Source organism: Tursiops truncatus, chromosome 16 (assembly GCF_011762595.2).
Source record: "Tursiops truncatus isolate mTurTru1 chromosome 16, mTurTru1.mat.Y, whole genome shotgun sequence".
Taxonomy (NCBI): domain Eukaryota; kingdom Metazoa; phylum Chordata; class Mammalia; order Artiodactyla; family Delphinidae; genus Tursiops; species Tursiops truncatus.
Genome location: NC_047049.1, coordinates 58,908,552 through 58,932,379, shown reverse-complemented (window position 1 = coordinate 58,932,379; position 23,828 = coordinate 58,908,552). Strand labels below are relative to the sequence as shown.

Below are 23,828 nucleotides of genomic sequence, written 5' to 3'. Positions count from 1 at the left end.
ATACACTCCAAAGAAAATATTAGCAGTAAGAATCAGAACATGAAAGAAGTGGTGGCAACCTTCACAGACAACCTGCCAGGTTTACCTGAATGAGTGCTTTCAAGTTATCCACTCCTTCATCAAGCCCCAACTCCTTCCTGCTCATTTCTGCTTCTTTAGCCTCTTCCTGAGCCTAAAACAGAAACTCATGTGAGACGCTATGGCAATCTAGCAAATACTAAAAATATACCCTATTTCCCCAAAGCAAATTTAAGACTCCTTCAATTTGAAGATTATATAAATTAAAAGGATAAAATTGCATAAATATGACACTCACTAAAAGGCAGCATTGCTGACATCAAGCAGTAGATCCTCTGATTCCAATAAGCATTTCTGACTGCTCCCCATTTGTATTTGCTAGGGGTAAGCAGGTAATTTGGTTTCATAAACCACATGGTGACAGGAAGGAAACCAAAATGCTAGAAGAGCTAAGAAAGGTCACTTAGCCAAGGATGCCCTCAAAATTCTGCCAGGATATAGGCACCTCAGATTCCTCCTCTGGAAACCCAATTTACTACATGTGACTTGGGGCAGCCTTGAGAGCAACCCTGGTTTAAAATTTCCCCTGAGTAGTTAGGATAAACTCTAACAAATTCAGTTTTAACCTTTCTTTACCGGATTTCAAAGCCACCTCCTCTTGCCAAATGTTACTAGGGCACTGATTCCAAAATACCACAAGAATACCTTGGGAAAGGTTAATAAGTTCATTCTTTCCTTCAGGGCAACAAGTAAGACTATAAGAGGCCCCAACCCCCAGTGAATTTTCTAAGTAGCAATGAATACTATTAATACTGAGAGTTATGATACATTAGGACCCTGTTATTCCAATAAAGAGACACAGTTTCCATTGTCTACTTTCAGTCCCTGTATTCAATTTATTTCTTTTAATACTGTATTCCCCTCTCCAAGTTTGTGGGAGTCTCACTCAAAAGTATTCCAGCCTCCCGCCCCGCTCCCCCAAACTCTAGGGAAGTTTCTCAAGCTAATAGCCTATTACTGAATACAGCTGTGCTCAGTTTCACCTAAAAAATGATTACCAACTTAAGATAAACTGTCAGCTTGAATCTAGACAGATGTAGCCTATGAGCCAAAATGATGATCTTGATACATATTCCACTTCTCTCAACTCAGCACAGGTGTCAGGTTTCTCCTGTCTCTTTACCTAAAAGCTGCAGACCTACCTCCACCCCCATTTCAGCCATACAAAGTAAAGTACCCACCAAAGAGCTACAGTCTTACACTGTTTGCTCTCCGTGGAGCTCCCATTATGAAAGCCAGGTTGAGGCAATGGTGCCTTTTAATACCAAAAGACCAGAGGCACAGATGTTTATTACCTTGGATCCACTCCCTCCCTGAACCCCAGATATCCTTAAGCTCCTTTCCCCTGCCATCATCCTTACCCTCACCAACTCCACAGTTTAATATGGGTATAAAGGACACACAAGCCACAGTCCTTGATACTCCACAAAAGTGTACCTCAGAGTGTGTTTGGAAAGACACTGTTATCAAAATAAACTAAATTGTTTGTTTAAAAAAATGTATATTCTGGGTCCAACTCAAGAATCAATCTGGCAAGAACAAAGGAATCTGAATTAACAAGACACAGTTTTAAAGGGACAGCCTCTGTCACCCTCCCCGCCACGCCTTAACCAAGTGAGAATCACTGTCTAGCCTGTGTATCTGGACTCCATTATTTTATCTCCTCAGGAATGCCTCAGCAAGGTTACAAGAATTGGCCCATATGAAGAATATTTCAGTGGTACTTTAAAATGATATTATCTAAATAATCCATGCAGTAAAATCCTCTTGAGCACAACACAGTAGAAAAAAAGGTTCTCTTAATGAGCTGATCTGCTCATTTTATTAGATGAAAACTACAAATCAAGTTAAACCTAGTCTTTATTTCAGCAGTCTTGTATACATTTTCATTATTGTAAATATCCTCAAATTCTTTTTGGAAGCAGTCAAGATATAAACAGCATTCAAAATCTTACCCTCCTTTTCCTTGCATTCATCTTTTGCTTTGCTTCTTTGACAAAGGCATTATAGGACGGGACCTCTCTGGCATCAATGGCTTGTTGAATAATGTTCCTTATCCTGGGTTCCTCTGTGTACTGCACACACAGCACAGACTCCATGATCTGATCCATGTCACCCTTGAAGTCCAGATAGGCCTGTTTAATATCAGCCAGCTCTTCTTCTGAACCTTTGTATGTCTTCTCAAAAGCTTGAATGTCTTCTAGAGATATCTGAACAAATGAGAGGCATATGCTTTAACTTTGAGAATTTTATTTTAAATAAAAGAAATACTAGTAAAAAGTATATTTAGGTGTTGAAATGTTTCTCCTCAACTCAGTTACTTGAGTTGAAATTGTTGCAAGGAACCAAAGTTTCTATGCCAAAGATTTTCCAGAGTTCTCCCTAATCCAACCTTTACAACTGCTAAGCTACAGACCAGGAAAATTTAAGTGAAGTTTCCAAGCTAGGAAAAGTTTCAGGACTTACATCGGAATATGTAAAATAAAGCACATCTTGTAAAAAATCAAATGCCCCCATTTCACTACAAGCACTTTACATCAACGGAAAATTAAAGACCCATTTCAGTAAGAGTGTGTGTGTGTGTGTGTGTGTGTGTGTGTATGTAGGTGCATGTGTTATGGATACACACACACGGTTCAAACTAACAGTGAGATATGTCTTCCCTTCTTCAAAGATCGATAAGTAGATAGGTATCTCCTGAGGAACGCCGGTGTGTATGTGTGTGTTTATTGATATTTCGAGGCCAAATAAAATTCCTCATTCTTACACAACACAAAATGCAAGGCCTTAGAGGCATTCAATAAACGTTTGTTGAATGAATGATGAAAACAGTCACAAGGAAATCTCCAGAGTTCTTTACCTTTTTAAACAGTAATCTCCAATAGGCCTCCCAGTCCCGATCTTGGCTGAGCACATCAGAATCCTCGTCCACTGTTCCCTGCTCATCGTACACTGCTCTCTGATCTTTGTCACTCAGAACGGAATAGACCTTCCCAAGGATCTGCGGGAAAGAGCATCCAAAAATCAACCCTGCGCCTCTCACTGAAACCGCGCCGCGAGAAATAAAGATTAGAAAACGCCAGGCCGGGTTCGGCTCACTCCACCTGGGCGGGGTCGGGCGGCCAGAAGACGGAGAAAAGCCCGGGCAACCGGCGGACCGGGGTCTAGCGCACCTGGAAGCGGCGGGTGGCGTCCTCCTTGTCGCCCTCGCCCACCCGGTCCGGGTGCACCTGGAGGGACACCTTGTGATAGCCGCGTCGGACCTCGCCGTCTGAGGCCTCGCGCCGCACGCCCAACACTTGGTAAAGGTCGGCGGTGCCGAACACTTCCTCGCACAGCTCCAGAAGGCCCATGGCCGGCAGCGGCGCGGAGCCGGCGGCGACCTCAGCGAAATAAGCCTGACTCCAGTGACGCTAAACAGACGTGGGCGACACCCTTTTCCCGCGCAAAAAGCCCAGGGCGCCGGCGCCACAAGAGGCGCCGAAATGGGCGGGGCCACGACACCACACTTTACGGCGGTTGCAAAGGGGGGTGTGGCCAAGCTTGCGTCGGCCAGAATTGAGGCGGAGAGTGGAGCCGGCGTCCCTGGTTTCCTCTAGCGCCAGGACCTCCTTCCACCACGCCCTCTCCTCCGCGGCCCTCCTCCCGATGCTCTGGAAATCTCGCATCTACCTTTTCCCCAACGTCCTAGCTCAGTTTATGCAACAATATAAGGAACGTTTATATTAGGCTGAACCTATGCACTGTTTTCTTTTTGCTTTTACAGGGTATCATCGGCATTTGGCAATTTCACATGGTTTAAATTTAACCTGAAGATTAAACAGATTTGTTCTTTTCCAAAGATGATCTGACAAGAGTACATAGAGCTCTGAGGCCCAAATAATTTTGCAACCTACAGGTTGGGACCGCTGGGTAGGGACTTTCCCTTGAGCCCTGCAATTTAAAAACCCTACATTAAACAAAAAGACAAAATACTGGTCTTTTAAAAATTCTTTGTCTGATAGAACTTCTAGATTTGACATTTATTACAGAATCATTGCCATTCACCTTCCAGCTCCTAAATCACCTTCCACTTTGCTGGAGATAACATGGTCCAAATGCTCATCTTATTAAAACCTAAACTTTGGAAGCAAAAGCTTTCTCAAGTGCAGTCCTGGGTTTGAGCATGCTGGACTTGAGTGGGTAGCAAGACAGGCTGATGCAATCATTCAAGACTTGGTGAAAAATCTGGGCCTGGAAATCCAAAGCAAGGCTAGGGCTAGAGAAAACTTTGGAAATCAGGGAGAGGATGAGCTCACATAGGAAGTTTGCGTATATAGATCTTAGACAAAAGATAGACCAGGGCACAAAGTGAATACGTGAGCTGGAAGAAACTCAGTGGCTCAAAATACCCATTTCACATCAGTTCCCCTCACTGGACAATACTTTCCAGAATTACATTCTCCTCTGCTCTACCAATTAAAGCTTCTCCAAAGACCTCAAACTCTCCAGGGTAGATTATTATCTTTTAAACTTTGAAATGGTTTTCAAAACATTTCTCTTTCCTAGTTCCAAGATCAAACCCAGGTAAAGTCAGTTGCTCTCTGCCTGCTGTGCCTTTAAAGTCGCCCCAAAGTAAGTGGAAGCCAACCAGTGACAACCCTGGGAGAGCCTTGATGACCTCAGATTTTGAGATGGCTGGTAACTGTTCTCAGAATATAAAACCCAGAGAATAAAATAGTTTGGTACATTGATAGGGCTATAGAATCTCCTCTATAAATCTCCTATGTTTTAGTTTTATGTCAGATTATGAAATCTGTATTATCCAATGTGCACTAAAACCATCTAATCCTGCTGCACTTCTGGTGGAACAGAGTATGTGCTATTTGGGTTTTGGGGGACACAACCAGTCATCTGTATTACAAAATCATGATACCTAAACCTGATTCTGTCACTGACTTTTTAAATGGATTTTTGTAAAGCCCCTCATCTTAGCTCATTTCCCCGGCTACAGACAATACGACATGTTAGAAAGGGCTCTCCAGGTAGGAACATTGGGGTCTGACTCAGCTCTGCCCAATATTAAAACTATGTGGCCTTGGGCAAGTTTCTACTGCTGAACTTCAGCTTCCACTCCTATAAACGAGATAATCCTACTTAATTTCATGATATCTTATAATTCTCACAAATAACCTTGCACGGAAAAGGCCTAAAATGTATGTGGGTACTTTACAATATTATCTTTCTTCCAGTTATTCCTAAAAAGCAGGTTGTTAGAGCCTAAAAGCTCATAACAAACCTACCTTTGTAAATCTGAAATTTTGCATTTACAAGACAATGTAAATCTGCAATTACAAAAACAGTAAGTGAAGTAACTGTGTTCCTGAGCTGGTGGGATGACCATAAATGACTAAAGTAGGAATTAGTTGGATAGGACACAGACATGCTGGTTGGGGACTTTGAAACACAGGGAAGTCCTGGAAGGTAGCAGGCTGTAAAGTTGTCCAAGAGACCCAGAGTCCAATCCACTCCACAGCCACTGTCTTTCCCCAGATGAAGGCTGAAAAAGCTAATTAGTACCTATACCCAGCTTTATGTCAGTCAAGAACAAACCTCTCCCTGGGCCCTGTTCAGGTCAGGCCAGAATACCATGGATGACTTAAAAAATTCCATTTATTGACCTCTAAATATAATAAAACTAAGAGACCTGCACAAATATTTTAAGAGGACTTCGACCTTGTTCCCAGTGCTATGATCACTGAAGTCAGTTTGCTTTTGTTTCTGTAGCCTCTGTATCTGTTTTCTGAGCCGCTAAGAGGACTTCTCGTGCCCGTTTCCGTCGCAGCCTCTCAGCATTTGTGATCACCATCGGATGCAGAGGGAAAAAGCCAGAAAGACCTAAAAGTAACAGTATTTTCATTCATTATAACAATACAAGCTAATGTTTCCCTGGGAACTCAGCATCACTGAACTGAGGTCTAACAGAGACCTGATCTAGAACATAGATTCAAATCAAGTTCCTCACTCAACAAAATGTTTTACCTCTTCCCCCAACTCACTTCCTTCCGTTTACTGCAAGGTCACAGTGGATGTTGTCTACTTCCTAACACTATTTTCCTTACTTGGAAACAAAAAAGAACTGACAGATAGCCATTCAAGACACACCGTTCCCATTTTTTAGCATAAAATCTCAGTCATCCAGAAAGTCTCATAAAGGAGTCTACAAAAGGAATCGCCAGATTCAAAATGGCAATCAGATCAATTTCAGTTCTCACTCCAGTCCTGATTAGCCTGGAGATAATGAAAATCGTTCTTAATTCCCATCATCTTGGAGCTGATTTCAATTTAAAATCCCCTCAGAGAGGTAAGGCTAGAGCTGAGTTACCGAGAAGCTTTTCCACAGGCTTAGAGAGGTGGGCTCCACAGCCAATCCAATGCCGGATCCGGTCCAGGTTGAGAGCAACGATTTTCTCTCCATGACTGTTGGGCAGTGGATCATAGGAGCCCAGCTGCTCCACGAAGCGGCCATCCCTGGGGCACTTGTTGTGAGCAGCCACGATGCGGTAGAAAGGCCGGTTGGTACAGCCACCCAGGGTAAGGCGGATAGTTAAGTGGCCTCCATGGTAAGCCTTGCAGAGCAGAGTACCTGTAGACAAATAAGTGGTTAAGACACAAGAATCGAGGGCACAAAACCGACAAAATGAGATAGATGAAATGAGTCCCCTTCCTCCACTGAAAGGTCCTTACTTCCAACCAATTCTTGTCAATCTGACTTAGATACCGTTTCTTTGTGAAACTCCTCTTATGCACTCCAGCCATCCCCCAACGCACTCAACACTGGCTCTGGACCATGTCGGAGTCCAGCTGCCTCATTTATAAAATTGATGCCGTTTATCTCATAGGGTTTCCGCGAAAACTTAAAAACAAAACAAGAAAACCACTGAGGAGAGGGTCAAAAATGTGCAGTTTCAGGTACTGGTTGCCTCTAGCTCGTCTACGAGAGCGCCGCTCCACCCAGTCCCGCACGCCCCCTACCCCCGGCGACCGCCTTTAAGGTCTCCCGGGACCCCCATCACTCACTGAGCTGGACCATAGCGCAGCCGGCAGGCGCCGGGGCCTGTGCACCAGCTGCGACGCCTCGGAGCTTCTCGCCTCCCGCGCGGATCCGCTCTACCGCCTCGGTGGCGCGGAGGACAGCCGGGAAAGGTCAGCGTTGAGGAACGGCCGGCCTCCAAGCTCCGCGACCCCAGGCCGGGCGCCTCGGTGCCGGAAGCGAACGGCCCACTCGCCCCGCCTCTTCCGCTTTTCGCCCCTACACTTCCCGTAACGCAACACAGTGGAACCTAACGTACCTCAACTGCCGCAAAGGAGGGGAGCTACAGTTTGGGGCCGGATAAGTGCGAGAAGAGCCCTGTGGGGTCTCCCGGCCCTCACTGGCCTTTGGGTTCCTGCCAGAGGGAGGAGTAGTGGACAGTCCTGGGAGCGGCTAAGAAGTGCTAAAGTGCTCCACAAATCCATCCTTCCAGCAAACTTTCCGAGCACCAGTTAGGGCCAAGGCGAGCTGCCGAGAACGCAAAGATGCGCTGTCCTTGCCCCCAGGAAGCTTGACAGTCTGGTAGGGGAGATGGTGAGGTTACACCAGAGTAACTAGGGGTGGTCAGTACACAGTCCTGGAGTGAGCGGAAGAGAAGGTGAACCTGATAATTCCTTTGTGCCTCAGGAAGACTTCATAAAGGAGGTAGTGTTAGGACTGAGAGTAGAAGGACTATAAATGAATGTAGAGTTGATTTTACCGTTCTGTGTTTACTAATATGCCTCTCACCTTCCCTCCTGCTCTACCTCCCTCCTATTATCTCAACCGCCTCCTTTAAAAAATGAAGGAGGGGAGCCTTTATTTCTGGTTTTGCTGTAAACTGATCCGGAGGACAGGGGTGAGGTATGGTTCCTTTGTCATCTCTAGCCCTAGAATAAATGGCCTCCGTTGTGAGGAGTTTTGCATCTGTTATAGGGTAATGGACTCTTCATGGAGCCCTTGTGATTTAGATCCATGAAGATACCTTCAGCAAAGACCAGTCTATTAAGCTTCTCTGTTCACTGTTGGATCCAAAGGATCTGGCCAACTCATATGCTCTTTGCTCTAATGCAGTGACCCAGCACAGCATTCTTCCTTTCCGCCCACCTTAGAAATGATGCCTTAATTCCCAAGTTCCAGTAAGTGAACCTGGCCAACGACCTTAGCAGTTGACCTCTTTCAGGAGTGATCCTGATAAGCTTTCACCAGAAACCCTAATAATGAAGCTACTATACCTTACTTATACACACACACACACACACACACACACACACACACACACACACACACACAGAGTTATATTCTTATATATCCCTCAGTATACCTTAACTGATGAATTCTGAATCTCTTTTATTTAGATTTTTTTATTGCCATCCAGTTTACTGTCAACCACTAAAACATCCAGTAACATAGACATCCAGTAAGATAGCCAATGGAAATAAGTGAATGGGTTTCAGTTTGTGCTGAAGATCCTTTTTTCTTTATCCCAAGCCCTCATATGGTGAAACATCCAGGGTATAATTTCTCTGGGAAGGAAAGGAGCTCAGTGTCCCATACAGAAAATTCTTCAGGTGGAAGGATGTCAGAAAGATGGATTTCCAAAGCCAACTGTCTCCTGTACCATGTGGATCTCTGCAAGCAGACTCTCATCTTTCAATTTCAGCTGCATGAGAGGAGGAAGGGAAGGACACATGTCATACCTGATATAACTATGTGGAGACCCCACTTTTGCGGAACGACAGCTAAAGAACATAGTTCCTCAGGATGGAATTGACTCTTCCTGTATTCTCTATTTCACAATAACTCCATTAAAAAGACCTCAAAACATCGTGCTGGTTACATGGATGTGTTCACTTTATGAAAATTCATCACGTGGTATGAACACTCACAATTTGTGTATGTTTTTGTAAAATAACTTAAAGTTTATTTTTAAAACTGTTTACCTTATCACCCAATATATCTTAACTAATGAATAATGTTCCTATTTGGCAAGTGAGAGAAAGGAATGAAAGACACAAGAATCAAAGACATTAGACTTTAATTTTAAAATCTAGATGTGTAGTAGACACATCTAGTCGCCTACTGAAAACCCACTCTCTCCCTTCTTTTACTAACAAAATCATTTCTTTCCAGGGCAGCAATGTAACCAACTAAAAAGCCACATTTCTTGCTTCCCTTGCAGCTAGGGGTAATTTCAGTTGTTGCCAATGAAATGTAAGGTAAAGTCATATCTCTTTAAAGGGAGGTGAAATAGCTAGCATGGTCCCTTTGTCCTTTCCCTGCCTTGTTCTTTATTGTGCCTGAAACATGGATATGATAGCTGGACCTACAATGGCTGTCTTGCAACTATGAGGGATGGAAACTGCATGTTATGATTGGTGAAGCAGAAAGAAAGAGGTTGGGGCTCTGATGACACTGTGGTACCAATTCTGGACTTTTCATTAGATGAGAAAAATAAAACTCCTAATTTGTTTAAGCCACTGTCTTCCAAGTCAAATTACTTGCAATCATAACTGATAGACTAGACCAGGGGTTGGCAAGCAATTGCTCATGAGCCAAATCCAGCCTGCTGCCTATTTTGTAAGTAAAATTTTATTTGAAATGCAGCCATGCTCATTAGTTGGTGTATTGTCTATAGCTGTTTTTGCACTACAAGGGAAGAGTAGTAGTTACAATAGAAACCATGTAGCCCACAAAGCCTAAAATATTTCCTGTTTTGCCCTTTACAGAAAAAGTTTGCTGACCCCTGGACTAGAGCAACACCTTCATTTTATATGTGAGGAAAATGAGGCCCAGGGAGGTTAACAAAAGATCCCGCATGGTAATATGTGGGTTTTTATTCCAAACCCAGCAGCCCCATGATAATGGCCAAAGATGGTAAGAAAATCCTCTAGAAAAATATTCATATCATGAAATGCTGTAAAGTCAAGTCCTGAATTAAGCCAGCACCTTCCCTCCAGTTTACCAACCTCAGTACAGTATGAACAGCAGAGGTATCTGCATCATACCTTCATCGTGTACTTGTAGGCCTGCTCAGCTTCCAGTTGCCGTCCAGCCTGAAAAAAAGAGCACCGCCTGGTGATGAGGACATATCATAAATATTATGAAGGGAAAGTACATAAGCAGAAGATTTATACCTTCTTAGTTAAGAACCTCTGAATTCAAAGGGGGAAGCAGGAAAATGAAAGATGGTAGGGAAAAGCAGATGCTCATATATATATAATATATATATCCCTCCTTCATTTCAAAAAGCTTAAAGACAACTTGACCTCTCTTTTTTTTTTCCTGAAAGCACCATGAGTCATTTGTTACTCTCAGGATTGAAGCTATTCTGTTAATAACAGCTAACACTTACATAGTGCTTGCTTTGTAGTTTACATTGTTTTTAACTGTTTACATTTTTAAAGTGCTTTACTTTCATACATACCACTATTATTTATATTTATACTGTATCAATATACTATTGATATTTACATGCCACTAGTATCTATAGTTCCCAGTTTACAGATAGAGAAACCTGGGCACAGAGAGGATAAATAACTTGCCAGGGTTATGAAGCTAATAAGTGGAAGAGCCAGGTTTTAAAACAATGCAGCTTGGCTCCAGAGTCCAGGTTTTTAACTACTACCATTTATCCTGTCTGTATGCATTAGAAAAAGCAGATACTGCAATTACTTCCATGAAGATCTGGATATGAGGTGAGAACACTACTTCTCCTAGTTATTTCTTGTATGAAGTAATCATGTAGGACTTAAATGAGAATAATATGATTTCACTAGTATATTTCATAAGCTTGTGCATAACAAATTAGCTGCAGTATTGAGTCACTTCAGAAATTTTAAATACATAAATATGAGAACCACAGACTGTTCAGGTTAGAAGGGAATTTAGAGAATATCAAGTCCAATTCTCTGATTAGTGCTAGTCCATGGTAAATTTTTACTAGTTCACAAAACACTTCATTACCGTAAAGACTTTCCTAAAATATTTAAACTTTCAAGTGTTCCTACCTGAAGTTCACTGAATTCCAGGGGCATTTTCCAGTACATCTTCCTTTCCTATCATTATTACTTTTGTTTCACTTCTGTCATAGGGAGGCAGAGACCCAAAGGATGGAATGATCCAGAACAGGCAAAATTTTGAAAAAGAATTATTTGTTTTGTTATTATGTAAAATGCTGCAGTAAACATCCTTGTTCATGTTTTCTGGTATTTTCCTTAGGAATGTATCTATATATAAAATTGCTAAGTTGTAGATATGAATGTGACTAAATAACGCCATATTGCACTTCAAAGTAGTTGTACCACTTAACATCCACTAGCAATTAGGACAATCCTTATCAATGTTGGTAATATCAAACTAATTTTTCCCAATCTTATGGGTGTGAATTTCTGTCACATAATTATAAATTGCATTTTCATGGTTACTAGTGAAGCAGAACTTCTTTTCTTATATTTATTGACTTTTACAATTTCCACTTCAGCAAATTATATATTCCTATCCTGTGACCATTTTTCAATCAGATTGTGTGTAGGGTTTTTTTTCTTATTGTAGGAAATATTTATATATTCTGGATATTAATCCTTTATTAGTTATAAATGCTGCAAGTATTTATAATAAAGTCCTTAAGCTTTATTTTAGTGCCTTTTGTTGTACATGAATTTCCAATTTAAAAGTTGTTAATTTATTGATATTTTTATCTTTGTCTTGTGCTTTTATAGTCATAAGGAAACCATGCACACCCAAGGGCAAAGAGGTATCCTCCATATTTTCTTCTAAAGAGTCTAAAGTTTTAGGATTTAGACCTTTAAACCAGCTGGAATAGTGTGGGGGGGGGGGGTGGGGGGGTGAAGTAATGACTACTTTTTTTTTCATATGGATAGCCAATGACTCCACCACTATTTATTGAACAATCACTCCATTTATTCCTCATTTTGGTGGGCTGTTTAATTTTTTTTTGTTTGTTTTTTTTTTTTTTTTTTGCGGTACGCGGGCCTCTCCCGTTGCGGAGCACAGGCTCCGGACGCGCAGGCTCAGCGGCCGTGGCTCATGGGCCCAGCCGCTCCGCGGCATGTGGGATCTTCCCGGACCAGGGCACGAACTGTGTCCCCTGCATCGGCAGGCGGACTCTCAACCACTGCGCCACCAGGGACACCCTGTTTAATCTTTTAAAAATAGATTTATTGAGGTATAATATATGTACCATAAAATTCACTAATTTTAAGGTTCAACTGTGCAACCATCACCACAATCCAGTTTTAGAAGGTTTCTATTACTCCCCAAAAGTTTCTTCGTGCCTGTTTTCAGTCAATCCCCATTCCAACCCTTGGCCCTAGAATCACTGATCTATTTTCATCTCTATAATTTTCCTAATTTCATATAAATGGTATCATATAATATACAGTCTTTTGTGCCTTCTCTTAATTAGCATAATATTTTTGAGGTTCATCCATATTGTTGCATGAATCAGAATTTCATTTTTATTGCTTAATAGTATTCCATTGTATAAATATACCATATTTTGTTTATCCATTCACTGATGGTGTCATTTGGAATGTTTCCAGTCTTTACCGATTATTAAATGCTGTAATGAAATAGAGAAATCTTTGTGTAGACATATGTTTTCACTTTTCTTGACTAGATACCAAGAAGTGGAATTGCTGGGATATATGGTAAGTATGTATTTAACTTTTTAAGAATCTGCGAAACTGTTTTCCAAAGTGGTGTACTAATTTGCAATCCCGCCAGCAATGTATAAGGATTCCGGTTTCTCCACAACCCTGTCAATAATTGCCAGTCTTGGGCTTCTCTGGTGGCACAGTGGTTGGGAGTCTGCCTGCCGGTGCGGGGGACACGGGTTTGAGCCCTGGTCCGGGAGGATCCCATATGCCGCGGAGCGACTGGGCCCGTGCACCACAACTACTGAGCCCACGGGCCACAATTACTGAGGCCTGTGCGCCTGGAGCCCGTGCTCCGCAGCAGGAGAGGCCACCGCAGTGGGGGGCCCACGCACCGCAGCGAAGAGTGGCCCCTGCTCACTGCAACTAGAGAAAGCTCACGCGCAGCAACAAGGACCCAATGAAGCCAAAAATAAATAAAATTAAATTTAAAAAATTAAAAAAAAAATTACCAGTCTTTTTGATTTAAGCCATTCTAATGGGTGTGTAGCGTGGTATTAATTTATGTTATCTTAATGAATTATCTTTTAAATTTTGACATAATTTCAGATTAAAGTTACAAGAATAGTTCTCTCCTCTCTGTATATACACACATGCACACATATATACATGTGTACATGATACATAAGTATATATTTTAACTTTTCCTGAACCATTTGAGAGTAAATTGCAAACACGATGCAATTTTAGACTTTAGTATGTGTTTCCTAAAACCAAGGACATTCCCTTACATAAGCACAGTGCAATTATCAAAATCATGAGATTAGTACAAATATAATACTATTATCTAATCTGTAGACTTCATTTAGATTTTTCCAAATGCCCCAGTAATATCTTTTATAGCAAAAGAAAATCCAGGATCATGCCTTTTACTCAGTATTCATGTCTTCAGTTTCTTTTAATTGGGAGTAGTTCTTGATTCTTTTTGTTTCATGGTATTGGAATTTCTCAACATTATAGGGCAGTAATTTTGTAAAATATTCCTCAATTAGTGTTTGATGTATCTTTATGATTATATCAGGTTATGAACTTTTAGCAGGAATACCTCAAAAACACTGTTGTGTTGCCCTCAGTGCGTTCTGTATTAGGAGGCACATGCTGTTTATCCCAATAATGGTGATGGTAACCTTGATTATTTGTTTAGATTGTTATCTGCCAGGTTTTTCTACTATGGCATTACTGTGTTCCCCCTTGTAATTAATAAATATCTTGTTGTGAAATACTTGAGACTATGTAAATATCTTCTTCCTCCTTAAGCATTCATCAGTAGTTTCAGCATACCTTGTTACCATATGACCCAGCAATCCGACTTCTGGGCATATATCTGGAGAAAACTCTAATTTGAAAAGATACATGCACCCCAATGTTCATAGCAGTACTATTTATAGTAGCCAAGACACAGAAGCAACCTAAATGTCTGTCAACAGATGAATGGATAAAGAAGATGTGATATCTATCTATCTATCTCCAATGGAATATTACTCAGCCATAAAAAAATGAAATGATGCCATTTGCAGCAACATGGATGAACCCCAAGGTTATCATACTAAGTGAAGTAAATCAGACAGAGAAAGACAAATATCATATGATATCGCTTATATGTGGAATCTAAAAAATTGTAGAAATGAACTTATTTACAAAACAGACTCACTGACATAGAAAACAAACTTATGGTTACCAAAAGGAAAGATGTGGGTGAGGGATTAGCAGATACACACTACTATATATAAAATAGATAAACAACAATGTCCTCCTGTATAACACAGGGAACTATATTCAATATTTTGTAATAAACTACAATGGAAAAGATTATGAAAAAGAATCACTTTGCTGTACACCAGAAAACAACGCAACACTGTAAATCAACTATACGTCAATTAAAAAAAAAAAAAAGAAGTGGCAAGAGTGAGAATCCTTGCCTTATTCCTGAATTTAGCAGGAAGACTTTTAGCTTTTCACCAATGAGTATGATGTTGGCTGTGGGTTTGTCATAAATGGGCTTTATTATGTTGAGATATAGTCCCTCTATACCCACTTTGATGAGAGTTTTTATCATGAATGGATGTTTACTTTTGTCAAATGATTTTTCTGCAACTATTGAGATTATCATGGGAGTTTTAACCTTCCTTTTGTTAATTTGGTATATTACATTGATTGATTTGCAAAAGTTGAACCATCCTTGTGACCTTGGAATAAATCCAACTTGATGGTGGTGTATGATCCTTTTTATACATTGGTGGATTTGGTTTGCTAATATTTTGTTGATGACATTTCCACCTATACTCATCAAAGATACTGGCCTGTAATTTCTTTTTTTGTAATGTCTTTGTCTGGTTTTGATCTCAGGGTAAATGGTGGCCTCACAGAATGAATTTGGGAGTGTTCTTAAATTTTTTGGAATAGTTTGAGAAGGATAGGTATTAGTTCTTCTTTATTTATTTTGTAGAATTCCCTTGTGAAGCTGTCTGGTCCTGGACTTTTATTTGCTGGGAGTTTTTTTTTAATTTTTGAATTTTATTTTATTTTTTATACAGCAGGTTCTTATTAGTTATCTATTTTATACATTTTAGTGTATATATGTCAATCCCAATCTCCCAATTCATTGCTGGGAGATTTTTAAATTGCAAATTCAATTTCAATTCTAGTTATCAGTCTGTTCCGATTGTCTATTCCATCTGGACTCAGTGTTGGCAGGTTGTATGTTTCTAGAAATTTGCCCATTTCTTCTAGTTTGTCCAGTTTGTTGGCATATAACTGTCCATACTATCCTCTTATGATTGTTTGTATCTCTGTGGTATCAGTTGTTATTTCTCCTTTTTCATTCTTATTTTGTTTATTTGGGTCCTCTCTCTTTTCTTCTTGGTAAGCCTGGCTAAAGGTTTATCAATTTTGTTTATCTTTTCAAAAAACCAACTCTAGGTTTCATTGATTTTTTCTATTATTTTTTATCTCTATTTTATTTACTTCATCTCTGATCTTTTTTTTTTGCATTTGGTGTTGCTTTTATTTTATGAAAAAGCTCATTTCAAATCTACATTAAAACTAAGCTGAATACAAAGTCTTAGCGAAGGGGGTCTGGTGATTCTTTTTACAAAAACATGGCCGCTGTCCTTTGGCCTTAAAACTTCAGGAAGGGCACTTCAAATGGCTTCATCTTTGCACGTTTCAATGCCAGAGTATAGGAATAGACCTAGCGTCTACTGTCAGATGTTCATCAGCTACCAGAGCATCAAGTCTCTTCAGCAGGTCATTCTTTGGTAAGGAAATTACTTCCACAAATTCTCCAACTCCTGGCTTTGGCTCAGGCCTTAGGTTTTCAGCATCATCTCCATTGATAGTTACGGTCATGATGTGTGTGGTACAATTTGACAAACCTGGATCCATACATACAGCTGGAGAACATACAGCAACATCTCCTTTATAGCCAGTTTCTTCCTCTAGCTCCCAAAGAGCAGCTGCTTCTAGGCTTTCGCTGTCATCAATGAGACCACGGGGAATTCTAAGCAGTAGCCTCCCAGTGGTGGTCAGAACTGCTTTACCAGAATGATACATTCATAATGAAGGGTTCTTTGAAGCACTGGGATAACCGGCCACACCATCAGCAGACTGTCCTTTCCTAGTTGTCCACCTCACAGTTTCCCAAGTTCTTGTTTTACCAGTAAGATCCCTGTCAGTTGTTTTATCAAGCCTGACCCAGGTTCCTTCTGAAATTAACTCTTCTGAAATAATAGCCTGGTGTTTTGAGAAGAATCTGCTGGTTCTAGTTTTCCCATTTTCAAACTAGTTAGTCTTTATAGTCCGCAGGCAAGAAGTTCACGCTACTCCCAGGCATGGGACAAAGGGATAGGTACTCCTTTGGGCGGGGGGGGGGGGGGGGGGGAGGTGAAAGCATGGGTCTGAGGCCGTAGTCTGAGGAGATGTGGTGCTACTGCTCTCTCTAATCTTTATTAATTCCTTCCTTCCACTGACTTTGGGCTTTGTTTGTTCTTCTCTTTCTAATTCTTTTAGGTGGTAGGTTTGGTTGTTTATTTGAGACTTTTCTTGTTTCTTGAGGAAGGCCTATATTGCTATGAAATTCCCTCTTAGAACTGCTTTTGCTTCGTCCCATAGATTTTGGAAAGTTGTGTTTCCATTTTCATTTATCTCAAGGTATTTTCTGAATTCCTCTTTGATTTCATCATTGACCCATTGCTTTTTTAGTAGCATGCTGTTTAGTCTACATGTGTTTGTTCTTTTTCCCATTTTTCTTTCTATAGTTGATTTCTAGTTTCATACCACTGTGGTTGGAAAAAATGTTTGATATAATTTCTATCCTCTTAAATTTGCTGGGGCTTGTTTTGTGGTATATTAGTGTTTCAGGAAATAATCTTGGGGGAGGTCATCTTTAGAACTCTACCTACCAAAAGAAATTGTATATGATTTTCTTTTTGATCTATGAATTAATTAGAAACATCTTTTTAAGTTTACAAATGTATGTGAGTCTTTTGGCCTATCTTTTAGTTGTTGATTTATAATTTTACTGAAGTGTGATCTACATGTATTCATTGAAGCTCTCTTTGTGGTCTAGCATATGGTCAACCTTTATGAATAATTCACTTGTGCTTCAAAAGAATATGTATTCTATGAGTAAGTACAGGGCTATATAATTAGTGTTTGAGCTCAACCTTGTTGTTTTATTCAAATCTTACACATCCTTAATTTTTTCCCTATTTGATCTAGCAGTTTCTGAGAGAAGTGTATTAAAATCTTCCATTTTGACCCTTTTAGTTTAAAGATGAAGAAACTGAGGCCCAGCAAGTTTAAGTAACTTCCCCAGTATCCCACAGCTAGTTGTGGCACAGCTGGGGTAAGAACTCAGGTATTTCTCATATTGATATTTACTCCCAAGAGAAAGTCCAGTAATTTTTATTCTGTTAGTTTCTCTTATAATCACAATATTCCCTGTCAGTTCTGTGTTGTATTGGCCAATGGAAAACTGAGGGCCACTCTCTTTATTCCCAATTTGAATCTTAGGCTAATGTGCAAGTTATTGAAGCAAGTTATTTTAATTATGGGAGGGTTACTTTCTATAGGTAAAGCAGCTATCACAAATTCCCACAATTACACACACGCACACAATTTCCCATCTATTTCAAGGATAAGCACCCTCAGCCAGCAGTTCAACAGGATGGAATGATTCAGAAACACTAGTAGAGTATCTCCTTTGCTGGTCTTTGACCTTGTTACATTCTGATACAATATCACTCCCGTTTTAAATTTTTTTAAAAGGAAAACAACTTTAATGAAAAAGGAACTCAGGTCATTAAATATAATTAAATACATTTTAAATATAAATACCATGTCTTTCCTGATTAGTATCAGGTAAATATCTAAACTATGTGTCTGAATAGCTAAACTATCTGTCTGAATTCTGGTCTCAAAGAAAAATCTTAGAGACAATTACAAAGAAGATGCTTCATAGCATCAGGTGCATTTTTTAAATGATGGGACCTTTTGGGAAAATAACTTCAGTCTATTAGATTTCTGTTGTTCCTATTGTTGGTAATTCATTTATGGCTACACCCTTATAGTCTACTTTGCCTTTCTTTTTATCATTAGATTCTTATATAGTTTTCTAGACCATATATGACATTTTTGTAGATCCAGAGCATAAATAGGATGACTATACAATCCCAGACTTGAGGTCCTAAACATGAGAGTGAAGGCAGGCAGAGTGGTGCTGAGGAGGGCAGAAGGAGAATCTCTCACCTTCCCCAAGTCTAATCTGCCATCCCACTGCACAGCCCTTGCACGTCTCCTAACTGCAACCCCAGACCAAGATCTGATCTGTACATGCTCCTTCATCTTGAGTCAGGGCACACACTGGGCTGGGCTTAGTTTGTGTGGTCTGGGCTGAGGCCTGCTGAGCAGCTCAAAAGTGCCACAGGGAGCCCACCCCATCTGAAACCCCCACTGACGGTCAACCCCAATCCACCCCATTACCACTCACCTGAGACCACCAAACCCAAATGCCTCATTCCCATTTTTAGAATCTCCTTTCCAGACAAACACACCTAAGTATATGATTTTCAAGCACATCCTAAGTAGAGGCTTCCCAGACATGAACTCTCCTTCATCATCAGTATAATGACCACATCTGAAGCTCATCAAACCTCAACTATCATGCATTGGTGGCCTTCCCGCTATCTCTTTCTTTACTTGGTCCCTCACCCCTCTGCTCTACAAGGGCATTGTGTAAGGATAATAATCACTCACTTTCAGGCAGACCAGGGCCAGATATGCCCATACTTCAGCATTGTAGTTGTTCAGTGCATTGGCTTCAGAGAGAGCATCCTCAGCCTCTGTGAGCTCATCCAGCTTGATAGAAAAAGAAGATAATGTGATTTGTTAAGTCAAAGTAGTTTTCACTTAAGCCAGCTGGAATCTGTTTAGCTGAAAATGCTATGTCCAAATAATATTGATATATGTGACCCATACTAATAATTTTCAACTTAAAAAATTTTTAGCAACAGAAAAAAAATTTTTAGCAACAGAACTCTTTCTTCAAACAAAATCATATGTGGTGGTGTTCCAATATATGAATGAGTTAAAAGTAGAACTGCTCTGATTAGAAAGTCAGGTACAGGAATCTGGAGCCCTGCCTGCTGGGCTCTCGAGTTACACCCCTCCCTTCTTCCTTCTCTCTATAGCAGGCCCATCAGGGCATCCATGAACCATAGAACTTCAGGTGCCAGGGTTGGAAAACCAGAAGTATTCACTATCATGTGTGCCTCATTCAGTGATTTCCCCATACACAGTGGGCTGTCAGATACATTTGTAGTTTTACATTGTACATCCCTTTCTTAAGTTAAAGTCCTATTAGCCCATCAAAATACTATTGTTTAGAAAGCTGCTCTTTCCCCTAATATTAGTTATTGACAGCACAATCTTGAGCAATCAATACAACATTCAGAGATTCTAGGGCATTCCCTGAGCTCTGGGCACATGGATATCATTGCTGCTCCCTAATACTGTGAGTCTGTTTTGTAAAATCTTCCAAAAGGCCACCTAAGGAAAGGATAAGATACCTCTCTCTCCCCAGTAAAATCGTTCTTCATTTTTCATGTTTTAGAAAATAAAATAACTGGTTTCTAGGCCCAAGACAATATGAAGAATGGCCTTTTGGCAATGCCCATACCTTGGTCCACACTTTAAATGTCTCAGAGATATTGATTCATTATTTAATCAACCTATACTTGCTAAGGATTTATTTTACTCTGTGTCAGGCAGTATGCCAGATACTTAGAATAAAAAGAAAAAATACAACTTTTGCCCAAAGAATTCACTGACAGATACGTAAAAAATTAAGACAAAATGAAAACTCAAACACATAAAGAGTTCTGATAGAAAATAAGCATTTCTATAATAAAAGCATATATATATATACATATATATACGTGTATATATATACATACATATATATACATAAATAATCTAGTGGAGGGACAAAGGAAAAGAGGAATAATTGTACCCCGAGATTAAGGGATGGCTTCAGAGAAGAAACACTGCTGAAGTCAATCCTGAAGGATAAATAGGAGTTTGTTAGCTATACTTCAAGGCATTCCAGGTAAGAGGAACTTCATATACAGAGGCACAGAGGCTTCAGAGAGCATGGCATGCTCAGGAAACTCTTAATATGCTTGTGTGGCTGGAGAAGGGAGGGAAGGGAGAGACAGAGAGAAAGCGAGAGAGAGAAGAGAGAAAAGAGAGAAAACAAAGGAAGTGATAAGACCAAGGAGTTAGGAAGAGACCAGATCATTCAAAAAAAATCTGAATATTATTCTGAAATAAGGGGTAGTCACTGAGGAGTTTAAATAGGGAAGTAACCTTGTATTTGCATATTTTAAAGACCACTTTGGTAACAATGCAGGAGATGAATTGAGGGAGGACAGGAGAACACCCTAGCAGGTAAAGAAGGGATGAGGCTTGAATTAGAGCAGTAAAAACACAGATGGAGAGGAGACAGTAGACTCAACAGACATTTAGGAGACAAAATCAATAGGATACTTGATGACTAATTAAAAGTAATAGAATTAGACTAGGATAGTTATTAAGTTTCTGGCTTGGTTGACTGGATTCATTATAGTCCCATTTACTAAGACAGGGAATACAGGAGAAGGTACAGGCTTAAGGAATGTGAGAATCCTTCTGAGATAAGTTAGGTTATATTTTGGATATGTACATTTTGAGGTGTCTGGGGGACCATCAAATAGAGCTGTCTATTACATTGTTTGATATAAGGGTCAGAACATGAAAAGTGTTATGAATTGAAGCTTTAGGATTCATTGCGGCACAATTGGTAGTTAAGACCACTGGGGTAGATGATATTTCTTAGGGAGAAGAAGTAAGGTGACAGGAGAAGAGCTGGCTATAGAACCCAGGAGGACCCAACAATTATGATGGGCAAAAGACTAGGAGCCAGCAAAAAAAGGCTGAGAAGGACACCAGAGAGGAAGGCGCGGAACTGGAAGGATGTGAATGCAATATTGTGGAAGTCAAGGGAAGAGAGGGTTCCAAGAAGGAGGCAGTCAGCAGGGTTAAGTGCCACAGAGACTTCATCGGAGGGTCTATTGCATTTGGCAATTAGGATGTTATAGGGGGCCCCCATCAGAGAAGTTTCAGCAAAGCGTTAAGGGGTATACACCTAATTGCAAGGAATTGAAGGATAAATGGTACCTGGGAAAGGAACAGATAATTCACATGATTTCAACTTCATTAGTGATGAAAATGTAAATTAGGATATATATCAAATTGGAAAATGATAGTGCCCATTGTTGATGACTTAACAGTAAAATGGACTCTCACACCTGGCAGAATATACATCAGTTTACAGCCTTTCTAGAAAGTGAGTTGACACTATACTTAAAAATTTTTCTACATTCTTTATGAATGTATCCTAAGGAAATAACAGAATTAAGCACAGAGATTTATGTCTTAAGAATGTTTATTTCTGCTTTATTTATAATATATAGATGTAGAAACTAATGACATGTCCAATAAGTGGTTGGTCAAATAGATATGGTATATCCACACATAGGTATAGCATGACTAAAACATTGACTGAGGGGCAGAGATTACTTGGATACCTTAGCAGTGGGACTTAACCCAAGTTTTTTTGAGTTTCTATATCAATGAAAATATTTTTTATGCTACTTAAAACAAATAGAAGCATGATTGGTTTCTTGTTCTTTTGAAAGTGCTGTTAGGTTTCTAACAGCTACGGATGTTTTACATCCTTTCTGGGAAGGTGGAGTGGGGGCATATGGCTTCTATATAAGTGATCATGTGTCCTGGTTGGCCTGGGACACTACCTGTGTCCCAGTGTAATTATTAATATCACCCTTTTCATTCTCAGAAGTGTCCTGGTTTGTATGATAAATTACATGATAACCTTACTTATGCATCCAAACCAGGGAATACCATGCAGTTATCAAAATTTATGTTTTAGACTATTTGATTATGTGAGAAGGTACCAATGCTATACTGTTAAGTAGAAAAAAAGATTCCAAAGAAGTAAATATATTATTTACAATTTTATACATTAAAATTACTTCCAGGGCTTCTCTGGTGACGCAGTAGCTGGGAATCCGCCTGCCGATGCAGGGGACGCGGGTTCAAGCCCTGGTCCGGGAAGATCCCACATGCCGCAGAGCAACTAAGCCCATGCACCACAACTACTGAGCCTGCATTCTAGAGCCCATAAGCCACAACTACAGAGCCCGAGTCCCACAAGTACTGAAGCCCACGTGCCCAGAGCCCGTGCTCCACAATAAGAGAAGCCACTGCAATGAGAAGCCCGCGCACTGCAACGAAGAGTAGCCCCCGCTCGCCACAACTAGAGAAAGCCCGCATGCATTAACGAAGACCCAATGCAGCCAAAAATAATAAATAAATAAACAAAAGAACTTTAAAAAAATTACTTTCATATACGTACGAAAAAAGACTGCAGGAAAATGCATTCAAATGTTAATAGTGGTTATCACTTAGTGGTGGGGATTATGGATACTTTTATGTTTTCTTCATATTTTGTATCATCCAAATTTCTATAACTATCATATTTTACCTTTATGGTTAAAAAAACAGCAATGAGGAATAAGAGACAAGGAATGTAAACAATTCTTTTGGTTAAGGGTAACAACCAGGGAGGTTGTTACTGTTGTTATTGTTTAATAAGAAGGGGAAAAGTACAGGGAAAGAGCTGATTGGGAAGGAAAGCTTAAAAATGTAAATCAAAGAGAAAGAAAATATTAAGAAAGTGAGGGATTAGGAGAAAAGGAGAGGGATAGAATCAAGAATACACATGAAGAAGTTAGACAAGAACAGAAGAATGCATGCGTCTTTCAAAGATTAGAGGAAAGGAGGGAAGGGTGACTAAAGAGTTTATGGGGCAGTGGAACAAAAGATCTACCAGAAGCTGTAGCAACTCCTCCTGAATATAGAAGGGACACAGAGCCTAATAAGTATCAATTAGTTTCTTTAATTTAATTGAGTAGATTCTTTATATCTCATATCACTTTTCTCTTCCAGATAACATAATAAAATTACAAGCTTATGTACCAAATAACATGAAATTTTTTATTATATAGCTTCATGCTTCAGTTTTTGTGGGATTTTTAAAGAATGTTTTATTTTTGTAGTTCAGATTGACCTTCAGTTTACTGAACAGCTTTGAAGAGCAACTTTTCATTAGAGAAGACTGCCCTGATAGCCTTCCTACCACCATCCAAACTCCCAGGATGCCTGGAAGGCCAAGGAGTCAAGGTCAGCTGTATGCACAGGCTAGTCTCAAGACCTGATCCTCTTACCTTATAACAGGCGATTCCCAGTCCTAGCCAGGTAAGGCATGAAGGCGATCTCTTACAGACTTGCAGGTAGGTTTTCTTCGCCTTTTCGTACTGTAGAAAGAAAGCACCACTAAGCTATTGATCTGGAAGCTTCAAACACTGCATTTCTAGGATAACCATGAGGCTTCTGTAATTGTA

The 23,828-nt window shown here is 40.1% G+C and overlaps 3 protein-coding genes, 1 long non-coding RNA gene and 1 pseudogene across 15 annotated transcripts in view; 1 reads left to right on the top strand and 4 right to left on the bottom strand.

Annotated features, from left to right (window-relative positions):
- DNAJC9 (DnaJ heat shock protein family (Hsp40) member C9) overlaps positions 1 to 5,582 on the bottom strand; it is a 50,346-nt gene extending 44,764 nt beyond the window's left edge. For 2 of the 6 annotated variants that reach the window (XM_019936093.3, XM_019936092.3), the window contains exons 1-4: positions 3,252 to 3,689; positions 2,939 to 3,079; positions 2,034 to 2,288; positions 86 to 172 (exon numbers count right to left, since the gene is read on the bottom strand). In XM_019936093.3, the coding sequence (XP_019791652.1) occupies positions 86 to 172; positions 2,034 to 2,288; positions 2,939 to 3,079; positions 3,252 to 3,431 (663 nt within the window). In that variant the 5' untranslated portion in view covers positions 3,432 to 3,689. Of the gene's footprint in view, positions 1 to 85; positions 173 to 2,033; positions 2,289 to 2,938; positions 3,080 to 3,251 lie in introns of all 6 variants that reach the window. The other 4 variants (XM_073793473.1, XM_019936088.3, XM_019936089.3 and 1 more) reach the window with 4 other exon arrangements.
- A 130-nt stretch (positions 5,583 to 5,712) lies between these two features.
- On the bottom strand, positions 5,713 to 7,343 carry MRPS16 (mitochondrial ribosomal protein S16). The gene is made up of 3 exons (XM_004311682.4): positions 7,138 to 7,343; positions 6,443 to 6,703; positions 5,713 to 5,955 (listed from the first exon to the last, which is right to left on the bottom strand). The coding sequence occupies exons 1-3, from the start codon at positions 7,148 to 7,150 to the stop codon at positions 5,822 to 5,824; spliced, it is 408 nt and encodes a 135-aa protein (XP_004311730.1). The 5' UTR covers positions 7,151 to 7,343; the 3' UTR covers positions 5,713 to 5,821.
- Positions 7,344 to 7,690: 347 nt separating this feature from the next.
- LOC141276677 (uncharacterized) lies at positions 7,691 to 11,764 on the top strand. The gene is made up of 2 exons (XR_012326596.1): positions 7,691 to 7,993; positions 8,621 to 11,764. It is a non-coding gene; the product is annotated as an uncharacterized lncRNA (long non-coding RNA).
- CFAP70 (cilia and flagella associated protein 70) overlaps positions 8,448 to 23,828 on the bottom strand; it is an 88,648-nt gene continuing 73,267 nt past the window's right edge. For 4 of the 7 annotated variants that reach the window (XM_073793468.1, XM_019936076.3, XM_019936077.3 and 1 more), the window contains 4 exons: positions 23,652 to 23,741; positions 19,063 to 19,164; positions 10,138 to 10,185; positions 8,449 to 8,792 (listed from right to left, as the gene is read on the bottom strand). In XM_073793468.1, coding sequence (XP_073649569.1) covers positions 8,712 to 8,792; positions 10,138 to 10,185; positions 19,063 to 19,164; positions 23,652 to 23,741 — 321 coding nt within the window. In that variant the 3' untranslated portion in view covers positions 8,449 to 8,711. Of the gene's footprint in view, positions 8,793 to 10,137; positions 10,186 to 19,062; positions 19,165 to 23,651; positions 23,742 to 23,828 lie in introns of all 7 variants that reach the window. The other 3 variants (XM_073793469.1, XM_019936079.3, XM_033842478.2) reach the window with 2 other exon arrangements.
- LOC141276676 (ADP-sugar pyrophosphatase pseudogene) lies at positions 12,075 to 18,739 on the bottom strand (annotated as a pseudogene).

Bases quoted from the DNA above. Each gene is read 5' to 3' on its own strand.
- MRPS16 (XM_004311682.4), bottom strand. The intron at 5,956-6,442 runs GTAACTCAGCTC...TGTTACTTTTAG, and splicing joins GCCTGTGGAAAAGCTTCTCG to GTCTTTCTGGCTTTTTCCCT.